Consider the following 21,579-nt stretch of genomic DNA (forward strand, 5'->3'; position numbering starts at 1 on the left):
CTGCTGACCTGGGTCTTGGAGGGAGGAGGGAAGCAGGGCCACACTGGAAAACAAACAGATGCCTGGGAGCATGTTCTCGAAGGGTTGTGGCCATCGGAGGCACCCTGGCTGACGTGTCTCTCCACACCTGTCCTGTTCTGTGGAGAAAGGTCTTGCACAGAGTCATCTGTCCCTCGGGAAGCAGTGAACCGCTGTGGCAGTAACTCGGGGGAGCTGGTTATGTCAATTCTCAACTCTTAACAAAGTGGAAAAAAAATTACCAGCAACCGTGTTTATTAAGTATTCTCAAACCTATGCAGATTTCTAGAATAAGCAGCTGTCTACTTTCACATCTACGAGAGATGACTTAGATGTCATGTAACCCTAGGGCTCTCCACACAGAGGGTCCTTCATCTTTCTGTGCCACGGATACCTCTGGTTGTCTGGAGAAGCCTGGGGAATGACGGTTTTAATCTGTAAAAGGAAAAAGGAAAAGGAAACCAAAGACATTGAAATACAATACTAACATGTTAAAAAATGATGGTACAGTCATGGATTTGTTTCTCTGTTAATACTGTAATACCTAGCAGTACATTAATTTTGAAGTGATAAATATAAATGACATTTTGAGATGCCTCCCACAGTTATTATGTCATGTAAAAACATCTATGATTTCCATTGGTTAACAAAATCCCAGATATTGCTAGTACTACCATATTTTGTGACTGACATATTTATAACAAAAGGAATACTAAGTTTCAGTTGTAGCTCAGTGATGATGAAGAGGTAATTCTTTGCCTATCCGGGTGCGTGGTCCCTTGGAACACCACAGAGCTCAGGTTAGGAACCCCTGCTCTGCTGAACTTCAGGGTCAGTAAGCCTAGACCAACCCCAGCTCTGCTGGCATGTGGTTATGTGGCCATAACCAAGTTATTGACCCTCTTGGACATTGGTGTCTTCCCTACAAGAATAGCAATAACATGTAAATATCTCATAGAGCAAATAGCACCTATGTGTTTTAAAATTATTTTCTCCCCTTAGTTTCAGTGAGTTGAAATCATCTTTTTTAAATTCCCACCTAACGTTTCCCCAGCTGTACTCTGGGGCCACACAAGTGCCAGCGCTCATGTACGTGCAGACTCCACCCCAGTGTTCCTTGTCTCTACCTGGTAATTCTGTTGCTCAATTTTTCCTTTTCCAGACACTCCCTCTGGGATCTGACATTGCAGTCCTCACTAAGCTGCCATAGTTTTTGTTCTCAGGTGGCTCACGGGTGCATGGTCAGAGTGCTCTGTGTCTTGTGGTGAAGGATTCCACAGTCGGCAAGTGGCCTGCAAGCGTATCAAAGCCAACGGAACTGTGCAGGTGGTGTCCCCAAGAGCATGTGCTCCCACGGAGAGACCTCTAGGAAGACGGCCATGTTCCATTCATCCTTGTGGTCAGTGGGTCGTCGAACCAGGGGGCCAGGTACAAGCTGACAAATCTAGTGCTTTGACAGAACTGTGATTATCACTTTGCTTCTAATACATTTGTTGTTGTTGTTTCTTTTTAAAAAAAATTTGGGTGGTGGGGATAATCTGATTGATTTCTAAAGTTAATGTATGTATCTGACGTGAAGGATTAGATTTGGAAATCCTAGTATCTCTGTCTTCCCATGTAAAGGTGAATCAGAGTTGGATTCTTTGAATATAGTAGCTCAGTGACAGAAGTTCCAAGACGGGCTGGTCCAGGGCCATCAGAATTAGAGAAGGCTTCAAGAGAAGAAGCAGAAGAATGTTAGTAACATGTGCACAAAAGTCTCATAGCCCGTATCCCAAATACCACCCTGAATAACATTATAAATAAAAAAATGTTTGAGAAAAATTTTTTATTTTTTTTAATTTAAAAACAATTTTTAAAAGATCTTATTTATTTATTCATGAGAGACATAGAGAGAGAGTCCGAGACATAGGCAGAGGAAGAAGCAGACTCCTCGCAGGGAGCCCGATGTGGGACTCAATCCTGGGACTCCAGGATCATGCCCTGAGTCAAAGGCAGACACCCAACCACTGAGCCACCCAGGCATCCCGGAAAAAAATTTTAAAAGAAATGTCTAGGAAGCTAGTTAGTCTGCTAGGGTTGCCATAACAAAATGCTACAGACTGGTGTGCCTGGAAGAGTAGAAATTTATTTTCTCAAAATTCAGAGGCTGGAAGTCTAAGATCAAGTTTCTATCAGGATTAGTTTTATGAGACCTCTCTTTCCCACTTCAAGACAGCCACCTTCTCACTGTGTCCTCAGGGGGCACCTTCTCTGTGCAGACGGAGAGAGAGATTGATTTCTGGTGCCTCTCCCTCTTCTTATAAGGACACAATTTCTAGCAGATGAAGGCCCCACCCTTATGACTTCATTTCACCTTTAATTCCTCCTTATAGAGCCTGTCTCCAAATACAATCACTTTGGGGGTTAGGGCTTCCACATACAAATTTTGAGGGGACACAGTTTGGTCCATAACATTCCGCCTTCTGCCCCTCTCTCCCAAATTCATGTCCTTCTCATGTGCAAAGTACATTCATCTCATCCCAGTATCCTTAGAAGTTTTGTCCCATTCTTTCCTCAATTCAAATCCAAAGTCTCACCAAATGTCACCTAAATTAGGTATGGGTAAGAAGCAAGCCATCCTGATTCAGAATTCCTCTCCTGCTGCAAAGCTGTGGAGGCAGACAAGTTACATCCTTCCAAAATACAGTGATGGGACAAGCAGAGGATAGACGTTCCCTTTCCAAAAGAGAGAAATCAGAAGAAAGGGGTGGTGGGTCCCAGTCAAGTCCAAACTCTAGCAGGGCTAATCCATTAGATCTTAACACTTGAGAATAATCCTCTTTGGCTTGATGCTCTGCCCTCCAGACCCACCGGGGCAGTGGCATTGCCCCCATGGCCCAAGACAGCATGCCTGTCTCTCCCACATGGCTCTTTGGAATGGTCCTGCTCCTGAAGCACTAGGCAGGGGCAGTGGGGCCCATGGAAATTGAGGAGGAAACAACCTCCCCCCTGGGCTTGTTGTGGGAGTGGCAGCCCTGGTGAGCTCTGAATTTGGGGTCATTCTCCCCTCTTCCTGAAGAATAAAGCATGTTTGCAGCTGAATGGCTTATCCCATCCTGTAGAATCCACAGTTTCTTTCTTTTTTTTTTTTTTTTTGAATCCACAGTTTCTAAAGCCTTCCTTAATTGGGTCCCATCATTATCTCTCCTGGTACAATTCTATCTCTACTCCTGACCTCTGCTGGGATGGCTGATTAACTCCGTGGGTAAGCTCCTTGGAGCTCCATGGAGTGAAGTTACAGCCACACCTGCAGTGGTCCCTCCAGAACATACGATCTCATTCTTTGAATGAAATATGGATGGACTGAGAGTTTTCTGAATCCTCGAGTTATGGTTCCTTTTTACTTTAATGATTCCTTCAATTTATCTGTCCCCTCACATTCTCCTATAAGTACCCTGAACACTTTCCTTAGAAATCTCCCCAGTGAAATATCCAATTTTGTCCCTTTTAAGTTCTATTGTCCACAAAACACTGGACCACAATTCAGCCAAGTTTTGCTGTTTTTTGAAAAGATTTATTTATTTATTTGAGAGACAGAGAAAGTATACACAAGAGAGTGCATGAGAGAGCACAAGTGCATGAGTGGGGGAGGGGGAGGAACAGAGGGAGAGAGAATCTTGAGCAGACTCCCTGCTGAACACAGAAGCTCAAGTTCATGACCCTGAGATCATGACCTAAGCCTAAACCAAGAGTTGATGCTTAACCCACTGAGTCACCCAGGCACCCTGTATTTTTGCCATTTTCAAATGACGACTGCCTTTCCTCCAGTTCTTCCTTATTTCCATCTGAAACCTCATCAGAATCCCCTTAAATGTTCATATTTCTAACTCGGTCCAGCTTTTTCAAGTATGCACCTCAAAACTCTTCTAGACTCTACCTGTCACCCAGTACAAAAGCCCACTTCCACAATTAGATATTTGTTATGGTAGCACCCCACTTCTCAGTACCAAAATCTACGTATCTGTATTAGCAGGTATCCTCCAGGGGAACAGAACCAGTTGGGTGTGTGTGTGTGTGTGTGTGTGTGTGTGTGTGCGCGCCTGCATGTGCATACATGCATGAGTTAACAAGTTAATGCAGTTATGGAGGTCGCCAAGTCCCAAGAGTTGCAGAGTGAGTCAGGAAGCTGGAGATTCATTCCAGCCCAGAGGCCAGCAGGCCACAGACCCTGTAAGAGCCAGCATTTCAGTTCAAGTCAAAAAGCAAGAGAAAGTCAATATTCCAGATCAAAGACAATTAGGAGGAATTCCCTATTATTTGGGGGTAGGGTCAGTTTTTTTGTTCTTTCTGGCCCATCAACTGATTGAGTGTGCCCCACCCACTTAGAATAATCTGCTTTCCCTTGACTACTTATTTAAATGTTAATCTCCTCCAAAACATCCTCACAGAAGCACTTGGAATAAGTGCCAGATATCTAGACACACTATATTCCAGCCAAGTTGACACATAAAATTAACCAAAATAGAACCTATGAAGAAAAATAGAGTACACTATTGCAACAGATAAAGGAAAAGAAGGATGAATAAAAGGTACTCTCCATACTATAAAGATATCTATTCCCCTAAATGAACTGAAATACATAATAAAATTCCAACTAAAACTACAGTAGAATTCTTTTTTGGAACTTAAGGTAATTCTGACATTCATAAGGGAGAGCAAATGAGCACAGGAAATTTTTAGGAAAACTTATTAGAAGGGTGGGTTGACCTTCTTTACTTGGTGTGATCTGATGTAAATAAAATAATGCAGCATTCCTGCAGGAGTAACACTGAGTCATGCAGTGTAATGAGAGAACAGACTCGTGTTAAAGTGGGTTTAAAGTTCAAAGGTAATTAACCACACTGGAAGAATGGTTTAAAAAAAATAGTGTTGGGGCACCTGGGTGGCTCAGTGGTTGAGCATCTCCTCTGGCTCAGGTCGTGATCCTAGGGTCCTGGGATCGAGTCCCACATCAGGCTCCCCACAAGGAGTCTGCTTCTGCCTCTGCTTATGTCCCTGCCTTTCTCTCTGTGTCTCTCATGAATAAATAAATAAAATCTTTATAAAAAATAAATTAAAAATAGTGTTAAACCACAAGAGGTTTTTAAAGGAAATTAGAGAAGGCCTAAATGAATGGAAAGACATCCCATATTTATAGATCAGAACACTTAATGTTAAGCTGACCAGGCTTTCCAAATTAATCTACAGATTCAACACAATCCCTATAAAATCCCAGCTGGCTTCTCTGCAGAAATTGACAAGCTGATCCAAAAATTTATATGGAAATATGAAGGACCCAGAATAGTCAAAACAATCCTGAAAAAATAACAAGGTTAGAGGGTTCAAATTTGTCAGTTTCAAAACTTATTAGAGCTATATAGTAATCAAGACAGTGTGGTGCTAACAAGGGATAGAGATATAGATCACTGGAATAGAATTTTAGGTCTAGAGATAAATTTCTATATCCATATCAGTTGGTTTCTTACAAGGGTGACAAGACCATTCAACAGAGAAAGAATAATCTCTCTGACAAATGGTGCCAGACCCCTGTATATCCACACACAGAGAAAAATGAAGTTGGATCTCTAGCTTATACCATATGCAAAAAGTTAACTCAGAGTGGGATCAAACACCTAAACTTAAGAGCTAAAACTATAAAGCTCTTGGAAGAAATGTAGACATAAATCTTCATGTCTTGGGTTAGGAAATGGTAATTTTAGATATGACACCAAAAGCACAGGCTGCAACAACAAAAACACAGCCTTTGGGCTATGTAAAAATTAAAAACTTTGGTGCTATAAAGGACATGACCAGGAAGGTGAATGGAAATAGGACCAGTGTGATGGGAAAGGCCTTTTCAAGCATAAGACAGAGTATAAGGAAAATTAATATTATGACTACAGGAAAATTTAAGAACCTCATGTCAGAAAAATTTTTTTTCTACATTTGAACTCACCTTGACACACAAGCCTCCACTTTCACTCAGAGCAAGAAAACCCAAACTTGGTAGTCGCTTGTGACTTTAAGCATCATCATTTCTGGACCTGAGCCCTGTCAGTTAGTGGTTGGCCCCATCTTTTTTTTCCCTTCTCCCCAGAGATGGTCTACGTTTCTGGGCAGGGTGTGGGGGGAGGAGGAAGAGGAGGAGGAAGATGCTCAGGTAATCTTCCTGGCTCTGAGGGAAGGCTGTCTGGCCCTCCCAACTTCCATGACCTCCCCTGGGGAACCACTGGTCCCCTGTAGCTGGGGTTTGATGTGTGACCTTGTGGTACCACAGCACGCGTGACCTCACAATGTTGTTTATGCTGCCTTGTGCTTTTGTTCTAGTGTCCTGCACGTTGCCTGGGCCGCCCTGGCAGGATGCAGCAGCATCATGCAGTTTGTCAACACCACAACAGCTCTGACCCCCGTTGCGATGACAGAAGGAGGTAATGGCCCTGCCCCAGGGTGACATGAATCATCATCTGCATCAGTCCGTGGCTGTGAATGCTTGAAAAATGAAACGAATGACTTCTCCTGTCTACCACCTCTCACAATTGACAATTCCTATCCAATGATGACTTGTGATTGTGCCATCCTCGATAGTATACATCATACTGAAATATTAACTACTATGTACAAGTATAAGTACAAATTATTTGAATGTTAAACATCTTGAGAGAGGGATACCCCAAAGAGAAAAAAGAGTAGCACTGAGAACAGATATTTTTCCCTCTATATACAAAGTTGGTCAAGCCTAATAATATTTAAGTTTATAGATTACGTCTTCCTAATGTGTTCAGTGAACCACGGTATTCCTCTGTCTAGAAACTATGTTGTTTAGGATGTTGGCATGGGGGTTTAGCAGAGAATGAAATCAGCTTTTGCCTTGTGATGGGGCTTAAACAAGAAAGGAGTTTGCTTTTCTCTTGTGTAGAAGTCAAGGCTGGTGCATGGTTTGGGGTAGAGAGCATTGTTTCATGAGGTCACCCAGAGACCCAGGCTCCTTCTGCCTGGTCTCTCCACCATCGCAGGGAAGCGCTCCCCAGCAAGCATGAAGGAATTCTGAATTCTCTCCTTCTTTTGTTGTGTGACCTGGGCTACCCAGCCTCCTAATTTGCAAATTGGGATAGTACCGTCCACGTAAAATTATGGTTGGGAAGTTTTGAGTAGTTGGCTAGCGAGGAGCCCCTAAGCAGCCTGGGTCATAGCAGGTGCTCGAGATATGGCTCCTCTTCCTTCCTCCCCACCCTGAGTGTTGCCAGAGAAAAGGAAATGACCTTGACAGTTGGCTCAGTTTCCATTTTGAGCCTTCAGTAAGGTTTGGCAGTGTAGAATCTGCCGCATTTCCTATTCCCCACAACACAGCTCAAGCCAGAACTATTTTCCTGAAATGGAAGTTGTTTGGAACAGCTGCCCTCCTCTCAACAGACAACCTAGTTTTGTCTTTTGCTGAGAAGATAGAGACCACACACAGGCTGATGTGCATTACCCAGATGTTTCACTTTGCATTCTCAGAGATGCTTACAACACAGATTCATATGCGGATTGAGCTTTCTTTTTAACATACCTGATGTATTTTTCCGAAACTTGCTTTTTAAACTTAATCACTACATTACAGACTTTTCCCCCATCTTAGTACGTAAGACTCACTTTGCTCTTTTTCACTATTTAACATTACCTCATTCCATTGTTGATGGGCATTGAATTGTTTCAGGTTGGTTTTGGAGTTTTTGTTTTGTTTCGTTTTTTGCTATTGCAGATAAATGCTGCAGGAAGTATCCCAGAACATACAACTTTATGCACTGAGGGTTATATGCTTGTAGGATAGTTTTTGGTATGGAATGGAATGGAATTGACAGGCATAATTCTGATGCTACTAAGTTACCATCAAAATGTCTCTACCAAGAGTGTAGGAGGGTTCCCCCTTTTTATGAATATTATCCGGGTTTCAGTCTTTTTAAAAATGTTGCCAACCTGATGGATGAAAAATTACATCCTTTGTAATTTGTGCTTTTCTGATTACTTTTTTGAGAGAGACAGAGAACACATGCACATGCTCGCGAGAAGGGGGAAAGGGCAGAGGCAGAGGGAGAGAGAGAATCTAAAGCAGGCTCCTCGCTTAGTGTGGAGCCCAGTGTGGGGCTCAGTCTCATGATCTCAAGGTCATGACCTGAGCCCAGATAAAGAATCAGATGCCCAATAGACTGAACCACCCTCTGATTACTTTTTATGTACCTTTTGATTCCTTATATCTTTTTCTCAAACCCATTCACTCTTTTTTTCCATCTCTACCGTGGGTACCCATAGCCAGGCCATCCCGCTGGTCCCCCTCCACCTGTTGCTCCTTACTAGCCTACTCCTCACACTGCAGCCTGAGCAGCCCTTTCCAAAATCAAATCTGATAGCATCATCACCACCACCACACCTCCCCAACAGACTGAAATAACTTTAGAGATCTCACTTGATCTTAAGAAGAAGGGGGACCAAAGTCTGTGATGTGGTCTAGAAAACACCACATGGTCAACTCTTCCCTCCCTTTACTTATTTTTTAAAAGAAAATGGAAATGGTATTTTTAGATATGACACCAAAAGCACAGGCTGCAACAACAAAAAACACAGCCCTCCCAGCTTCCATTTATTTATTATTAACTTCTATTTATTATTCATAAATGATAAATATTTATTTATTTTTAGAGAGAGAGAGAGAACATGGGGGAGGGGCAGAGAAAGAGAGAGAGAGAGAAAATCTTGAGTACACTCCCTGCTGAGCACAAAGCCCAACTCAGAGCCCAATCCCAGGACCCCAAGATCACAACCTGAGCCAAAATCAAGTGTACTTGAGGCTTAATCGACTGAGCCACCCATGTGCCCCTCTTCCCTCGCCTTACAGCCTCATCCCAAACCTCACACCCCCTCACTCTTGGTGCTCCAGCCACAATGTTCTCCTTTCAGGATACACACTGGATGCGCCACACTCTTTCCAACCAATGGCAGCAAAAACAAGAAGCAGAAATATACTGGAGAAGGTAGAAGGCATGGAAGGGTCTGTAAGAAGGCTCAATAAATGGCCAAATGTGGCTTTAGAAAAAGAGATGTAGAAAAGAAAAGAAAAAGAAGAAAAAGAAAAGAAAAAAAAAAGAAAGAAAAAGAGATGTAGGGGCACCTGGGCAGCTCAGTCAGTTAGGCGTCTGCCTTTATCTCAGGTGGTGATCCTGGAGTCCTGGGATCCGATACCCCATCGGGTTCCCTGCTCAGCAGGGAGTCCGCTTCTCTCTCTCCCCTCTGCCGCTTCCCCCACTCATTCTTCTTTCTTTCTCATTCTCAAATCAATAAATCTTAAGAAAAAAAAAAGAAAAAGATGTGGAGATGAACTGAAAATGTGAAAGTGTGGTTTTGTGTGTGTGAAAGTATTTAAAAGAAATAATAGAAGAAAACTTTCCGGGGCTGAGTGAGGAGAAGGATCAGGTTGGCTTTCATTTTTCTGCATCACCCCTGCTTCATCCAGGCTTGGCTCTTCTGCTTTTACATGCTGGTGCTTTGTTTTTGTGCTGGGAGTCTCCTCCAAATACCTGGAGGTTTGTGGGTGAAGGACTCAGTGAGGGAGCTGCTGTGCGTCCCTCTTGTGGTCTCTGCTGTGTTTTCTCTACAGGCCTGTTCTGCTGCCTGGGCGAGCTGACCATGGGCTGGAGAAGGAAGAGGGGGTGTCCCTGTCCCTTTAGCACCCTAGGGGAGGGAGCAGTGGGCAGGTTGGGGACCTTGAGTCCTGGAGTCGGGCCCTGCTGTTGGAGTGATGGTATCAGTGGCCAGGGGTGGAGGATCAAAGGCGAGCAGGCTGCTCACAGCTTCTTCTTTTGGACCTGGGGGGCCTCTGGGGGTGTGGGCATAACCGAAGAGGAGGGGGTGTGTGATGTGTGATATAGGACAGCACACGAGCTCCCATGCATAGATGTATGTACTGCTGGTGCCCAGACCATGTCCCCCTAGCTTGGGCATCCCCATCCCTAGTCCTATCCCTGGCTGGGAGAATATGGGATGTTCTTGCTGGACCAACCTCTTTCTTCCGCTGGGTCTTTAATGACTAGCCTCCTGAGCTTCAGCCTCCATGTTGGTCTCTAGCTCCTGTGTCCTCTCCTTGTGTATAAGCTCTGGAGCTCCTTCTGACTTCCCACTGGCCCTGCCTTCCATTGGAGCAGAAGATTCTTTGGGCTGGAAACAACACAAGTCAGCTCAGTATGATTTATGCACAAAAGGTGGGCGATTTCTTATTAAGAAAGGACCAACCAACACTTGTGCACAACAATTTGATATCCTTTTAAAATACTTTTTTTATTGTATATTCTGTGAATATTTTTTCAAAAATTTTGAGTAAAAAAAGCAGATCTCTTACATGGGGGGAGCAGTGGATGGCTGAGAAGTACTGGGTCTCTGCCCGGTTGTCCAAAGCAACTAAACTTCTGGCCCCTCTGATTCATACCCAGTGGGGAAAATAAAGCCCTGGAATTAACAGGACACGCTCCTCTTCCGTGTAAAATCTTGCAGTTTGGTGTGTGACCCTGTTGTTCAAGTAAACCTTCTGATGGAGGATGGGGTCTCCCTCTACTGGCTAGTCATAGTAGTGCTTCCAACTCTGTAATACTCTTCCCTGAAGGAGCCATCAGGTTTGCCCCATCCTGCTACATTTCCAGTGGGGTTTCTGCACTCCTTACAGATCACGTGCACTGCTAAGGAGCCTTTTACAGGAACACAAAAATGCCTCAAGAATCCAAAGGGAGGATGCAAGGACTTGGACAAAGAAATGAGAAGTCACTGTTTTTTTTTTTTCTCCTCTTGTCTCTGCAGCTCTCTGTGTTTTGCTTTCTTCTTTCTTTTTTTTTTCTGAATATTACTGTTTTTTTCTATTTCTCTGGCCTGTGTGGCAAAATATGACTAGCACTGCCCCAGCCTTCAGGTTTACAGATCTTGTTCTAGCAACATCCAAATTCCTGGAAGGAAAACAGTTCCTAAGCCAGCTCAGTCATGCCAGGGCTCTCTTCCCACCACCTGTGGGGTTGGAGACATTCTCAGGTAGTGCGGAGATATCTCCCAGGACCCCAGAGTGGCTCCGCTAAGCGGACTCTCCCTTCTGGGGTGAATAAGCATCTTCCAAAATCAGAGGGCACCAACTTTCTGTTCTGTTCGCGAGGGCGAGGAACTGGAGCTAGGTCCCTGTCCCCAAATGGTCTCTGTTAATGGACTATGAGTCATGGTGTGGCCTAACTGTCCATATCAGAGTACTGTCTCCTAGCAGATGAGCTTGGCTCACACGCATACTTACACTCCTACGGAATTTAGCCCAAGGGCTTAGATCAACAAAACTGAAAGGTTGTTAGCAGACTTTAAGTGACGGATTGTGAGCCACTCCTGTCTTCCTTGCTTAAATTGAGCTGCTCCAGCTTATCAGGAGGGCGCATCTCTGGAGGCCTGAGTCTTGACTGTGTGTGAGAAGTGGTGGTTTGCACGCCCATCGTAGTCACAATAGCACCACCAGCCATGCATCATGCACTTTGCTTTACCAGCCATGCACCATGCAAAGCATGCACCAGACCAATAGGTTCCTAATTGGGAAACCTTTAGTGCATTGAAAATATGGTACTTGGTAAACGGCCTGATCCCAGCAGGAAGTGACATCCCACTTCTTCCATGTTCCACTTTTTGTTTTTTCCCTTGTTTTCTGTTTTGTTTCCTCGTCCAGACCCAGCTTGAGGAGGAACTGCTCTTCCAGGGCTTGTGACACGTGCTGGCGCACCGGCCCATGGAGACCCTGCACCGCTGCCTGCGGCCGGGGCTTCCAGTCTCGGAAGGTGGAGTGTGTGCGCGCCAGGAGCTGCAGGCCGGTGGCCGAGAGACACTGTGTGCAGGAGAAGAGGCCGGCTTCCTGGCGGCACTGCCTTGGGCCTTCCTGTGATAGTAGGTGTTCCTCCCAGCTGCCACCACCTACCCGGCAGCCTTGTCCCAGCCAGACCCCCGGGGGCACCCACCTTGTAGGTTCTGGCTGATGGGCCACTCAGGATGCACGTGGCACCCTGGGGCCTGAGGAGGTCTGCAGCTTTGCTCTGGGTGCTCAGCGTTCTTTAGATAACAGGAGATCAGTTGGGTGTCAGCGGCCTTGGCTCGTAGGGGCTCATCAAGCACTCCTTTACTGTCTCATCTGCTAGGATGAGGATTCTTAACAATTTGACATAGATGTTCATATATGCATATATTTTTATATTATATATATAACTGTTATTTTATGAAATTTAATCATAAATATATTTTGATAGGACACAGGTCCATCATTTTTATCAGCTCTCCCAGGGGCCCATGCTCCCCTGTTCTAAGAACTGAGGCCAGAGGGGCCGTGAGGCCTGGAGAGCAGGTGAAGCCACTTGGCCTGGCTGAGACGGAAGCTCCGGGTATGCTGGCTGTCATGTGGGGCCATGGCTCTCACCCAAGCCTAGTGGGGTGGGGCTGTGTTCAGTTTTTCGTATTTGAGCCTAGCTGATGCACAACGTTGCATTAGTTTCAGGTATAAGACAAAGTGATATAACAGCTCTCTCCATGATGCTGGGCTCCCCCACAAGTCCAGGTGCCAGCTGTCACCACCTGGCACTGTCACAGTGCCACTGGCTGTATTCCCAGGGCTGTGAATCCAAGCCCAGTTTCTCCAGCTCACTCTGATCATGCAGTATATGCTTGTCATTAACTCAAAGTGTGTGTGTGTGTGTGTGTGTGTGTGTGTGTGTGTGTGTTTACTTCTCTAATGAGCTATGTGTTCAGTGGATATCTTTTTTTTTTTTTCCTTTTTTTGCAGGAGACTGCTCAGACACAACTCACTACTGTATGTTTGTAAAGCATCTCAGTTTGTGTTCGCTGGATCTCTACAAACAGAGGTGCTGCCGGTCATGTCAAGAAGGGTAAACCTGTGGTGGAGTCGTAATGCTGCTGTGAAGATAGAACAGAAATGTAAAAGCTCTTTTCCCCATGTAGCTGATTCAGAAACATGTTATTTCTTTAAAAACTCTAGATTCTGCATTCAGGGGTCTATGCCAACTCACCACTGGTGGGATTTCATACTAATATTTTCCCCACGGCTGGTTTTTAATCCCAGCTCTTTGAGATGATGTTTTCTGGGACGAACAAAAATACTGTAGCAAGTGTGCCATTGCACTTGGGGCCCTGCCGGTGTCCTCCCCAGTGCATTGTCACGGGCTGCTGCTTCCTGTAACGTGTAGACCCAGAGAGGGCAGGATGTCCTGAGGACGTGAGGGACACACAGCAACTGCTGACTTCCTCTTCTCTCCGGTTTTAGGATCTCACCAGGTTCATAGGCATTCACACTTTAGAAGCTCTCTGGCCAGTAGTTGTTAAGGTGGCATGAGTGGCGCCAGTGGCATTTTTGTGGGTCTTTACGTCTAACGTGCAAATAAGAGGCAGTCACTCTGGACAAGTTTGCAGCACTGACTGACCCAAGGACCGGGCGGGGGTGGGGCGGGGTGGCATCTTGTCCTTGCTTGTATAGAATCCGGGGAAGAAAACACAGAGTAAGTGCCGCTGCCAGTTTCACAAACCCAGAGATCTGTGACCAAATGAGGCATCTTGGAAATTAAAGGAGAGGGAAGGCTCACCTTTTCTACTGATTTTGAAGTGTGTTCAAAGCTTTCTTTTAAGAGCTGTGAATGAAACTTTTTCTAAGCACGATTCTCTTGCACACAAACAGAAAATCAAAAAGCCTTATTAGACCTAATTTATGCATAAAATAGTACTCCTAAGGATTTTTTTTTATTTCCCAGGAAGATTATAAGAAAGTAATCTAAATATGAAACAAGGTGGTTGGAAAGGATTGTTTATAGTCAATAGTTTTAATTCGAACTGATTAGTTGGTAAATCCAAAGTGAACTTGGGTTAGGCTAGAAGTTATGTTAGGGCTAAGGGTCAGAGTTAGGATTCGGTGAGTAAGTTTAGGGTTCCTTTTAAGTGTCAGGATTGGTTTAGGTGAGAACGGAGGTTCTGTCAGAGGAGGGCTGGAGTTGGTTGGCTTTGGCAGTTGGGGCGAGGGCCAGGTCGGGTTGCGTTGGATTGCTTGCGTCGGGTTGTGTTTAGACCGGGGCCAGTGCTGGTGTTAGTGATACTGTCAGGGTGGAGGGTCAATTTGGAATGAATTGTCTCTGCTGAAGTAGTCCGGGGCTTGCGTGAAATTGTTAAAGCTGATTAGGTTCTGGGGCTTTTTTCCCTTATATCCTACCAGTTATGTCTTTAGATGGCACACAACCCCAAGGAAATGGCCATCCCTCCTTACTCAGCATCCCTGCTGCCTGTACCTGTGCTGCCCACAGCCAGTTGGCCACCACGTCACCCAAGGCGGGTTGTGCTGCACCTCGTCCCTGATCATAAATAAGTGAACAGCACATGAGGGCTTTGGGTTTGTCTGTGGACAAGCTTGCTGAGTCTCTCTACCATATATTCTGAGCACCGGCTCTCGTGTTCTAACTTCAGCCTCACTGACACTGGCAATGAGCACTACTGTACGTGGAGGGTTTGGTGGCCGGGATGGATAGGGATGTGAAGGGCACACACCAGCCCATGGGTTGCTAATCATCAATCACACTTGATTGTTGAAGGTTTTTAAATTAAAAGAAAGATCATTTGTAAAATACTCTTTGTACATATTTATTATATGACTTAAAGGTGCAATATTTTATTTTGTACAGTATGTAATAAAGACATGGGACATATATTTTTTCTGATTAACAAAATTTCTGATTAAATTGCTTTGTCTTTGTATTTAAAGTTGCTATTTTTCACTTGCTATTGTACTTTTGTCTTATCATTCAAGTGACATTCCTGTGTACTGTATTTTACTACTGTTCCTATAAGAGTTAATGTTTCTCTCATGACCCTTAAGTAATTCAGAAATAAATTTACTTTGATTATTCAGTGGCATCCTTATAAATGTGGGTGGCTTATTTGTGTCATTTCTGGCAGCCTTGAGTATCGTCACCTTGGCTTGTGAATCCGGGAGCAAACCTGATGGGCTCGCTGCCCCGGCCTGTCCTAGGAAGGGTGGGTTACAAGATACAGGACAGATCACACAAGATTCCCTCTGACTCCCTTACCCCAATCGTTTGCACCCTGGGGACTGTAATGCAAACAATGTCAAGGGCAGAAGGGCTTGAGTCCCAAGTGGATGGCCGGAGACATCAGAGAAGTAGGTGGTAGTAGGACAGCAGGAGGTACTAATACCCTTTTATTTTTGGCCCTTTATGAGTTTAGGAATGGACTTGAGAGATGTCTGCGCCTAAAGGCTTTTTGGCAGCGGCTGGTGAGGAAGCCCTTCCTCTGTGTTCCAGCCATTTCATGCTTGAAGATTGGCAGTGAGTCTTTACAGTCACAGTCATTGAATTTGAGATTCCTTGCCATTTGCCTTGAGCCTTGGGGTTTCTAAGGTCGTTCATTGAAGAAAAATCAATCATTGTAGAGTAACTTGTGAGACTCTTAACCTCATGAGGCCGAGCCACATGGGAGATTAGCAATTGGACACCTCAAATGTCTAAAAATATAGTTTTGTCTTTCCTTCTCACTTCCCTCCTCTTTCCCTCCTCCCTTCTTCTCCTCCTTCCTTCGTTCCTTCCTTCCTTTGTTCCTTCCTTCCTTCTCTCTCTCTTTCTTTTCCCTCCTTCCTTTCTCTTTTCTTTTCTTCCCTTTTGTTCTCTCTCTCTCTCTCTCTCTATCAAACTAAGGCCTATGTGGGTTACAAGGATTGGAGGGACAGGAAATGTGAGGGATGTCATTTCCAATTCAGATAAATTTCCCTAGGAACTCCCTACTATTTTCTTGGTAGTCTCAAATACTTTATTACCTGCAGTAACTACACAAGGATACTGAAAAATCCAGATTATAGTCTGAGCTCTAATGCAAGGCTTGGGTCCTCTCATGTACATGATGAAATAAATACCCAAATACTCTATTTCTTACATATCAACAACTAGAGAAAAGGTGAAAAATGTCATTCTAGGAAAATATAAGGAGAGATCATCCCCAGGCTTTTCTTTGAAATAAACAGAGGATAGGTGAAATTTGCAACAAGCCCTAATTCCCAAGTGCAAAGAGAGGGAAGGTTCCAACAGGGCAGGTATTCATGCATAGCTCCTTAATTCCCCTTCTCAAGCTTTGGGCAACATTCCACAGTTCTTTACTGAACCCTGGCCTCTGCCAGGTGAAGCTTACTCCCAGTACCAGCATCTAACATATTGTCAGTTGTGTAGAATGACATCGAAAATTAGAAGTAAATTTATTGATAGGTGATGGATAGAGGGCTTCCTTCATTAGGTAATGAGTCAGGCAGACTAGGTCAAACTATTTTTTTTTTAATTTTTTATACTGAGATGACTAAGAGTTACAAAAGCACTGCAGGGAATTCTGGTATCCCCTTCACCTAAATTCCTTTAGCCTTGACATCTTACATAACCATAATACAGTGATCACAACTAAGAAATTGGTATTGGCACAAAAATAGACACATAGATCAATGAAACAGAATAGAAAACCCAGAAATGTACTCATAACTATATGGTCAACTAATTGACAAAGCAGGAAAGAATATCCAATGGGAAAAGACAGTCTCTTCAACAAATGGTGTTGGAAAAACTTGATAGCAACATGCAGAAGAATGAAGCTGGACCACTTTCTTTATACCATACACAAAAATAAATCCAAGTAGAGTAAAGATCTAAATAAGACACCTGAAACAATTAAAATCTTAGAAGAGAACACAGGCAATAACTTCTTTGACATTGGCCATAGCAACTTATTTCTATATATGTCTCCTGAGGCAAGGAAGACAAAAGCAAAAATATATTAATGGGACTTAAGCAAAATAAAAAGCTTCTGCACAGTGAAGGAAATAATCAACAAAACTAAAGGACAATCTATGGAATAGGAGAAGATATTTGCACTTGACATATACGATAAAGGGTTGGTACCCAAAATACATAACGAACTTATAGAACTCAACACCCAAAATATGAATAATGCAATTACAAAAAGATCAGAAGAAATGAACAGACATTTCTCTGAAGAAGACATTCATATGGCCAACGGACACATGAAAAGATGCTCCACATCACTCATCATCAGGGAAGTGAAATATCAAAACTACAGTGAGATATGTCATACCTGTCAGAATGCCTAAAATCAACAACAGAAACAAATGTTGGTGAGGATGTGGAGAAAGGGGAATCCTCTTGCACTGTTGGTGGGAATGCATACTGGTGCAAACACTCTGGAAAACAGTATGGAGTTTCCTCAGATAGTTAAAATTAGAACTATACTGTGATCCAGCAAATGTACTACTAGGTATTTACCCAAAGAATACAGAAATGCTGTTTTAAAAGGGGCACATGAACCTCAATATTTACAGCATCATTACCGACAATAGCCAAATTATGGAAACAGCCCAAGTGTCCATGGACTGATGAATGGATAAAGAACATGTGGTGTATATATAATGGAATATTATATCAAGAATGAAGTCTTGCCACTTGCAATAACATGAATGGAGCCAGAGAGTATGATGCTAAGTGAAATGTCAATCAGAGGAACACAAATACCTCACTCATGTGGAATTTAAGAAACAAAACAAATGATCAAAGGACAAAAAAAAAGGGGGGGAGGGAGAGAGGGAGGCAAGCCTAGAAACAGACTCTTAACTCTAGAGAAGACACTACTGGTTACCAGAGGTGGGGGGACGAGAAACAGGTAATGGGGTTTCTTAGGTTGATTTCATATATACTAACCCATGCATGCACAGGTGCGTGCACACACACACACACACACACACACACCTATGCATACACATCTATTTATTTCTGCATCTGTGAATTCACGCTGAAATCTCAAATGTCAACCCAGCACCACAGGATCATTATTACAGTTGACACTTTTTTCTTATTTGTAGCTTCTTTCTCTGACACTTTCTGACATGAAGCCTAGCTCTCATTACCTACAATACATTTTCTTGGTTTATAGCCCGGTGACAGAAAAACAATTTATTGACTGGAATACTGTGTTCGTGTGGGATCCTTTTTATCTATAGCTTTCTAGTGTTCAGTCAGAATACTGTCTTCCAAAAAAAAAAAAAAAAGAAAAGAAAAAGAAAAAGAAAAGAATACTGTCTTCCAAAATTCCTTAGGTCATCCCTTTTCCTTGCACCCTCTTCAGTGTGGTTACATGACTCATTTGTTGTTCCCTTAGACACATGTGTCACAGTCTGCATTCTTTCTTGGGTTCTCCTCTCATCCTGGGGGATGGTTTTTGTAATTTTACATGCAGTAAAATTGACTCTGCGGTTTCCAGTTCTAACAGTTTTGAAAAATTCAGACAGTTGTTCACCAGCCATTTCCTACACACTTCCATCAACCCCTAAAATCCCCTTGTCCTGCTTCTCTCTAGCCATGTGATGTGTATGTGTATGTTGAACTTTATAAACTGTCAAATGATTTTCCACAATGCCTGGATTGTCAGATTTGTGTGTGTGTTATCTTTTAAAAATATATTTTATTTATTTATTCATGAGAGACACACAGAGAGAGGCAGAGACACAGGCAGAGGAAGAAGCAGGCTCCATGCAGGGAGCCCGATGTGGGACTCGATCCCCGGTCTCCAGGACCATGCCCTGGACCAAAGGCAGGCATGAAACCACTGAGCCATCCAGGGATCCCCTGTATTACCTTTTGTAGCCATTCTGATAGATGTGTAGTGATAGCTCATTGTAGTTTTGATTTTAATTTTCCTAATGACTAATGATATTGAGTACCTTTTCACATGCTTATTTGCCATTTCTCATGGGTTGGATTGTGTCTTTCCCTCAAATAGTTTCTAACTCCCAGAATATGACCTTATATGGAAATAGGGTATTTTTAGATAAGCAAGTTAGGATGAGATCGTTGGGGTAGGTGACACTGGGGAGAGTCCTATATCTGTGAATTCCAGTAGGACTGGCATTCTTACAAATAGGGGAGATGGGACAAGATGCTTGCGCACAGGGAGAGTGCCATGTGAAGATGAAGGCAGAGATTTACAAGCCGGGCAATGTTAGATTGCCAGCAAAACTCCAGAAGCTGGAAGAGAGGAACAGAACACATTCTTCCTACTGGCCCTAGAAGGAGCCAACTCTGTCAACACCTTGATCTCGGGGTTCCAGTCTCCAGGACTGAGAGACAGTAAATGTCTGGGACACTGTAGCCTTAGCAAAATAAGACACCATCTCTATCTATTCTTTGGTGAAGTATCTGTTTAGATCTTTTACCTATTTTTTCTTGTTCTTGAGTTTTAAATATTCGTTAAATATTCTGGATAAACATCCTTTGAAGTCTATTTTGTATATGAAGAAACGGGTTCAGAGAGGGAAAATAATTTGTGCAAGATCACATATACTAGTCTATGGAAGAAGAATTAGGGGCACTGGGTGGCTCAGTGATTGAGCGTCCGCCTTCGGCTCAGGTCATGATCCCAGGGGTCCTGGGATCGAGTCCCACATTGGGCTCCCCACAGGGATCCTGCTTCTCCCTCTGCCTGTGTCTCTGCCTCATTCTCTCTCTCTCTCTCTCTGTCTCTCATGAATAAATAAAATCCTAAAAAAATTAAAAAGATGTAGTTCCCATTACTATTCTAGACTCAGCATCTTTTCTTGCCTCCCTTTCCCTTCCTGCCTCCCTTCCTTCCATCCTTCTTTTCTTCCTCCCTTCCCTCCCCCTCCTCCGTCTTCCTTCCTTCCTTCCTTCCTTCCTTCCTTCCTTCCTTCCTTCCTTCCTTCTATCTTTCTTCCCTTTCCTTTCCTTTCCTTTCCTTTCCTTTCCTTTCCTTTCCTTTCCTTTCCTTTCCTTCCTTCCTTCCTTCCTTCCTTCTTCTGCTATCAGCCAGGAATTATCGTCAGTGATCCCTGCTGATGTCACTTCCTAATCATGATTTGATTAGAGCATAGACTTAGCATTTTTAAATGCTTGCTGAAGGTGAGGCTCTCCCAGCCACCTGTCCTGGTGAGCAGTGATAGTTCCATACAGGCTACAAATAAAGAAGTGCTGATGGCCATGTTGGAGTGATGGTGACAGGCCCAGCTGCCCTAGAGAGCAGCTACCAAACCACGTGCTATATCCCTGGGTAGGTTGGGGACGGATGACACAGGGTAAAACCTGCACATCCACATAAAACAGCATTGGGTGGAGAGGGGAAAAAAGCTGAAGCCTTGAGAGAATATAAGACTTCTCGTGTTCTGTTGGACATGGTGACCCTTTCAGAAACATATTATCAACCCTCTTTTTAAACAGCCTTTTTGAAGCTTGCTAATTTAGGATTACAAAGTTCACCCTCCCCCTCTCTGAGGGCTGTTCAAGGGGGCTCTGCTTGCCTTTGTATTAGGAGGTGCCTCCCTTCACACAGCAGTTCTTAGGGCCTTAGGCAGTAGGTTCATACAAAATCAAATCTGTAATCTTTTTTTTTTAAAGATTTTATTTATTCGTGAGAGACAAGGAGAGAGAGGAAGAGACACAGCTAGAGGGAGAAGCAGGCTCCCTGCAGGGAACCCAATGAGGAACTCGATCCCAGGACCCTGGGATCACGACCTGAGCCAGAGGCAGACGCTCAACCACTGAGCCCCCCAGTGCCCCTCAAATCTGTAAATCTTATTAAGCAGGAGTATGGGGTTCCCAACCTCTGACTAGTGAACACTTCCCTCCTCTTCCTGCCCAGCAGTTTTTTTAATAGTCTTTTTAGGGCAGTTTTGGTTCACAGCAAAATGGAGTTGCAGGTATCGAGATGCCCTGTACCCCCTACCCCCTCCCCTGCCATGCACAGCCCCAACAAGAGCAGTACGTTTGTTACAATCCATGAGTCTACACCGACACATCCGAATCACCCGAAGTCCCTAGTTTACCACAGGGTTCACTCAGCCTTATAAACCACAAGCCCGTTCTGAGTCTGTGAGGCTCATTTTCCATGATAAGGATATGCAGGGAGACAGTGGACACAGGATGGGGTGGGGGTGGAAATTCCCTAGTGCCTGCTTTCTTCATTGGATTCATCCTGGTTTGGCTTAGTAAAAATTGCTTCTAGGATCTGGCAGGCTGTTAAATATTACTGGTTTCCAGTGTTTTTACAGTGCTGTGTGTGTGTGCCTGTGCAGTACATATTTCAAGGAGACCTAAAGACACCATGAATCAGGTGATGCATGCAGCTATAGATCCCTCTGTACCTGTGTTCACCTTATTTCCCCCTTTCCTGCTTTCCTGGACCTGGCAAGTGCCTACTGACTGTTCAAGATTCAGCTCGGCTGTCCTCTCTCTATGGAAGTTTTTCCTAAACCCCCAGGCAAAGTGGCCCATGTACACCCTGTTCCAATCTTAGTCACACCTATTATAGTAACTGCTAGATTATGGGGACACATCATTATTCATCTTTGTGTCCTCAGCTCAAGTCACATTGCCTTGGGATGTATTGCCAGGATACATCTTATTATGAGTAACTTTTGTCTCAAGAGGAGACCAC

At 43.9% G+C, this 21,579-nt stretch overlaps 1 protein-coding gene, 1 long non-coding RNA gene and 1 other non-coding gene across 4 annotated transcripts in view; 1 reads left to right on the forward strand and 2 right to left on the reverse strand.

Annotated features, from left to right (window-relative positions):
- The window catches only part of ADAMTSL3 (ADAMTS like 3), a 338,402-nt gene extending 323,410 nt beyond the window's left edge, over nucleotides 1-14,992 (forward strand). For both annotated transcript variants that reach the window (XM_072801596.1, XM_072801605.1), the window contains 4 exons: nucleotides 1,242-1,446; nucleotides 6,367-6,467; nucleotides 11,753-11,967; nucleotides 12,854-14,992. In XM_072801596.1, coding sequence (XP_072657697.1) covers nucleotides 1,242-1,446; nucleotides 6,367-6,467; nucleotides 11,753-11,967; nucleotides 12,854-12,960 — 628 coding nt within the window. In that variant the 3' untranslated portion in view covers nucleotides 12,961-14,992. The remainder of the gene's footprint in view (nucleotides 1-1,241; nucleotides 1,447-6,366; nucleotides 6,468-11,752; nucleotides 11,968-12,853) is intronic.
- On the reverse strand, nucleotides 257-6,301 carry LOC140618744 (uncharacterized). Its single transcript, XR_012018826.1, has 3 exons — nucleotides 5,996-6,301; nucleotides 1,146-1,730; nucleotides 257-453 (listed from the first exon to the last, which is right to left on the reverse strand). It is a non-coding gene; the product is annotated as an uncharacterized lncRNA (long non-coding RNA).
- Nucleotides 14,993-19,949: 4,957 nt separating the features above from the next.
- LOC140623906 (small nucleolar RNA SNORD49) lies at nucleotides 19,950-20,017 on the reverse strand. The gene has a single exon (XR_012023438.1). It is a non-coding gene; the product is annotated as a small nucleolar RNA SNORD49 (small nucleolar RNA).
- Between the last annotated feature and the right edge of the window lie 1,562 nt (nucleotides 20,018-21,579).

This window comes from Canis lupus, chromosome 2, assembly GCF_048164855.1.
Source record: "Canis lupus baileyi chromosome 2, mCanLup2.hap1, whole genome shotgun sequence".
NCBI classification, from domain to species: Eukaryota; Metazoa; Chordata; class Mammalia; order Carnivora; family Canidae; genus Canis; species Canis lupus.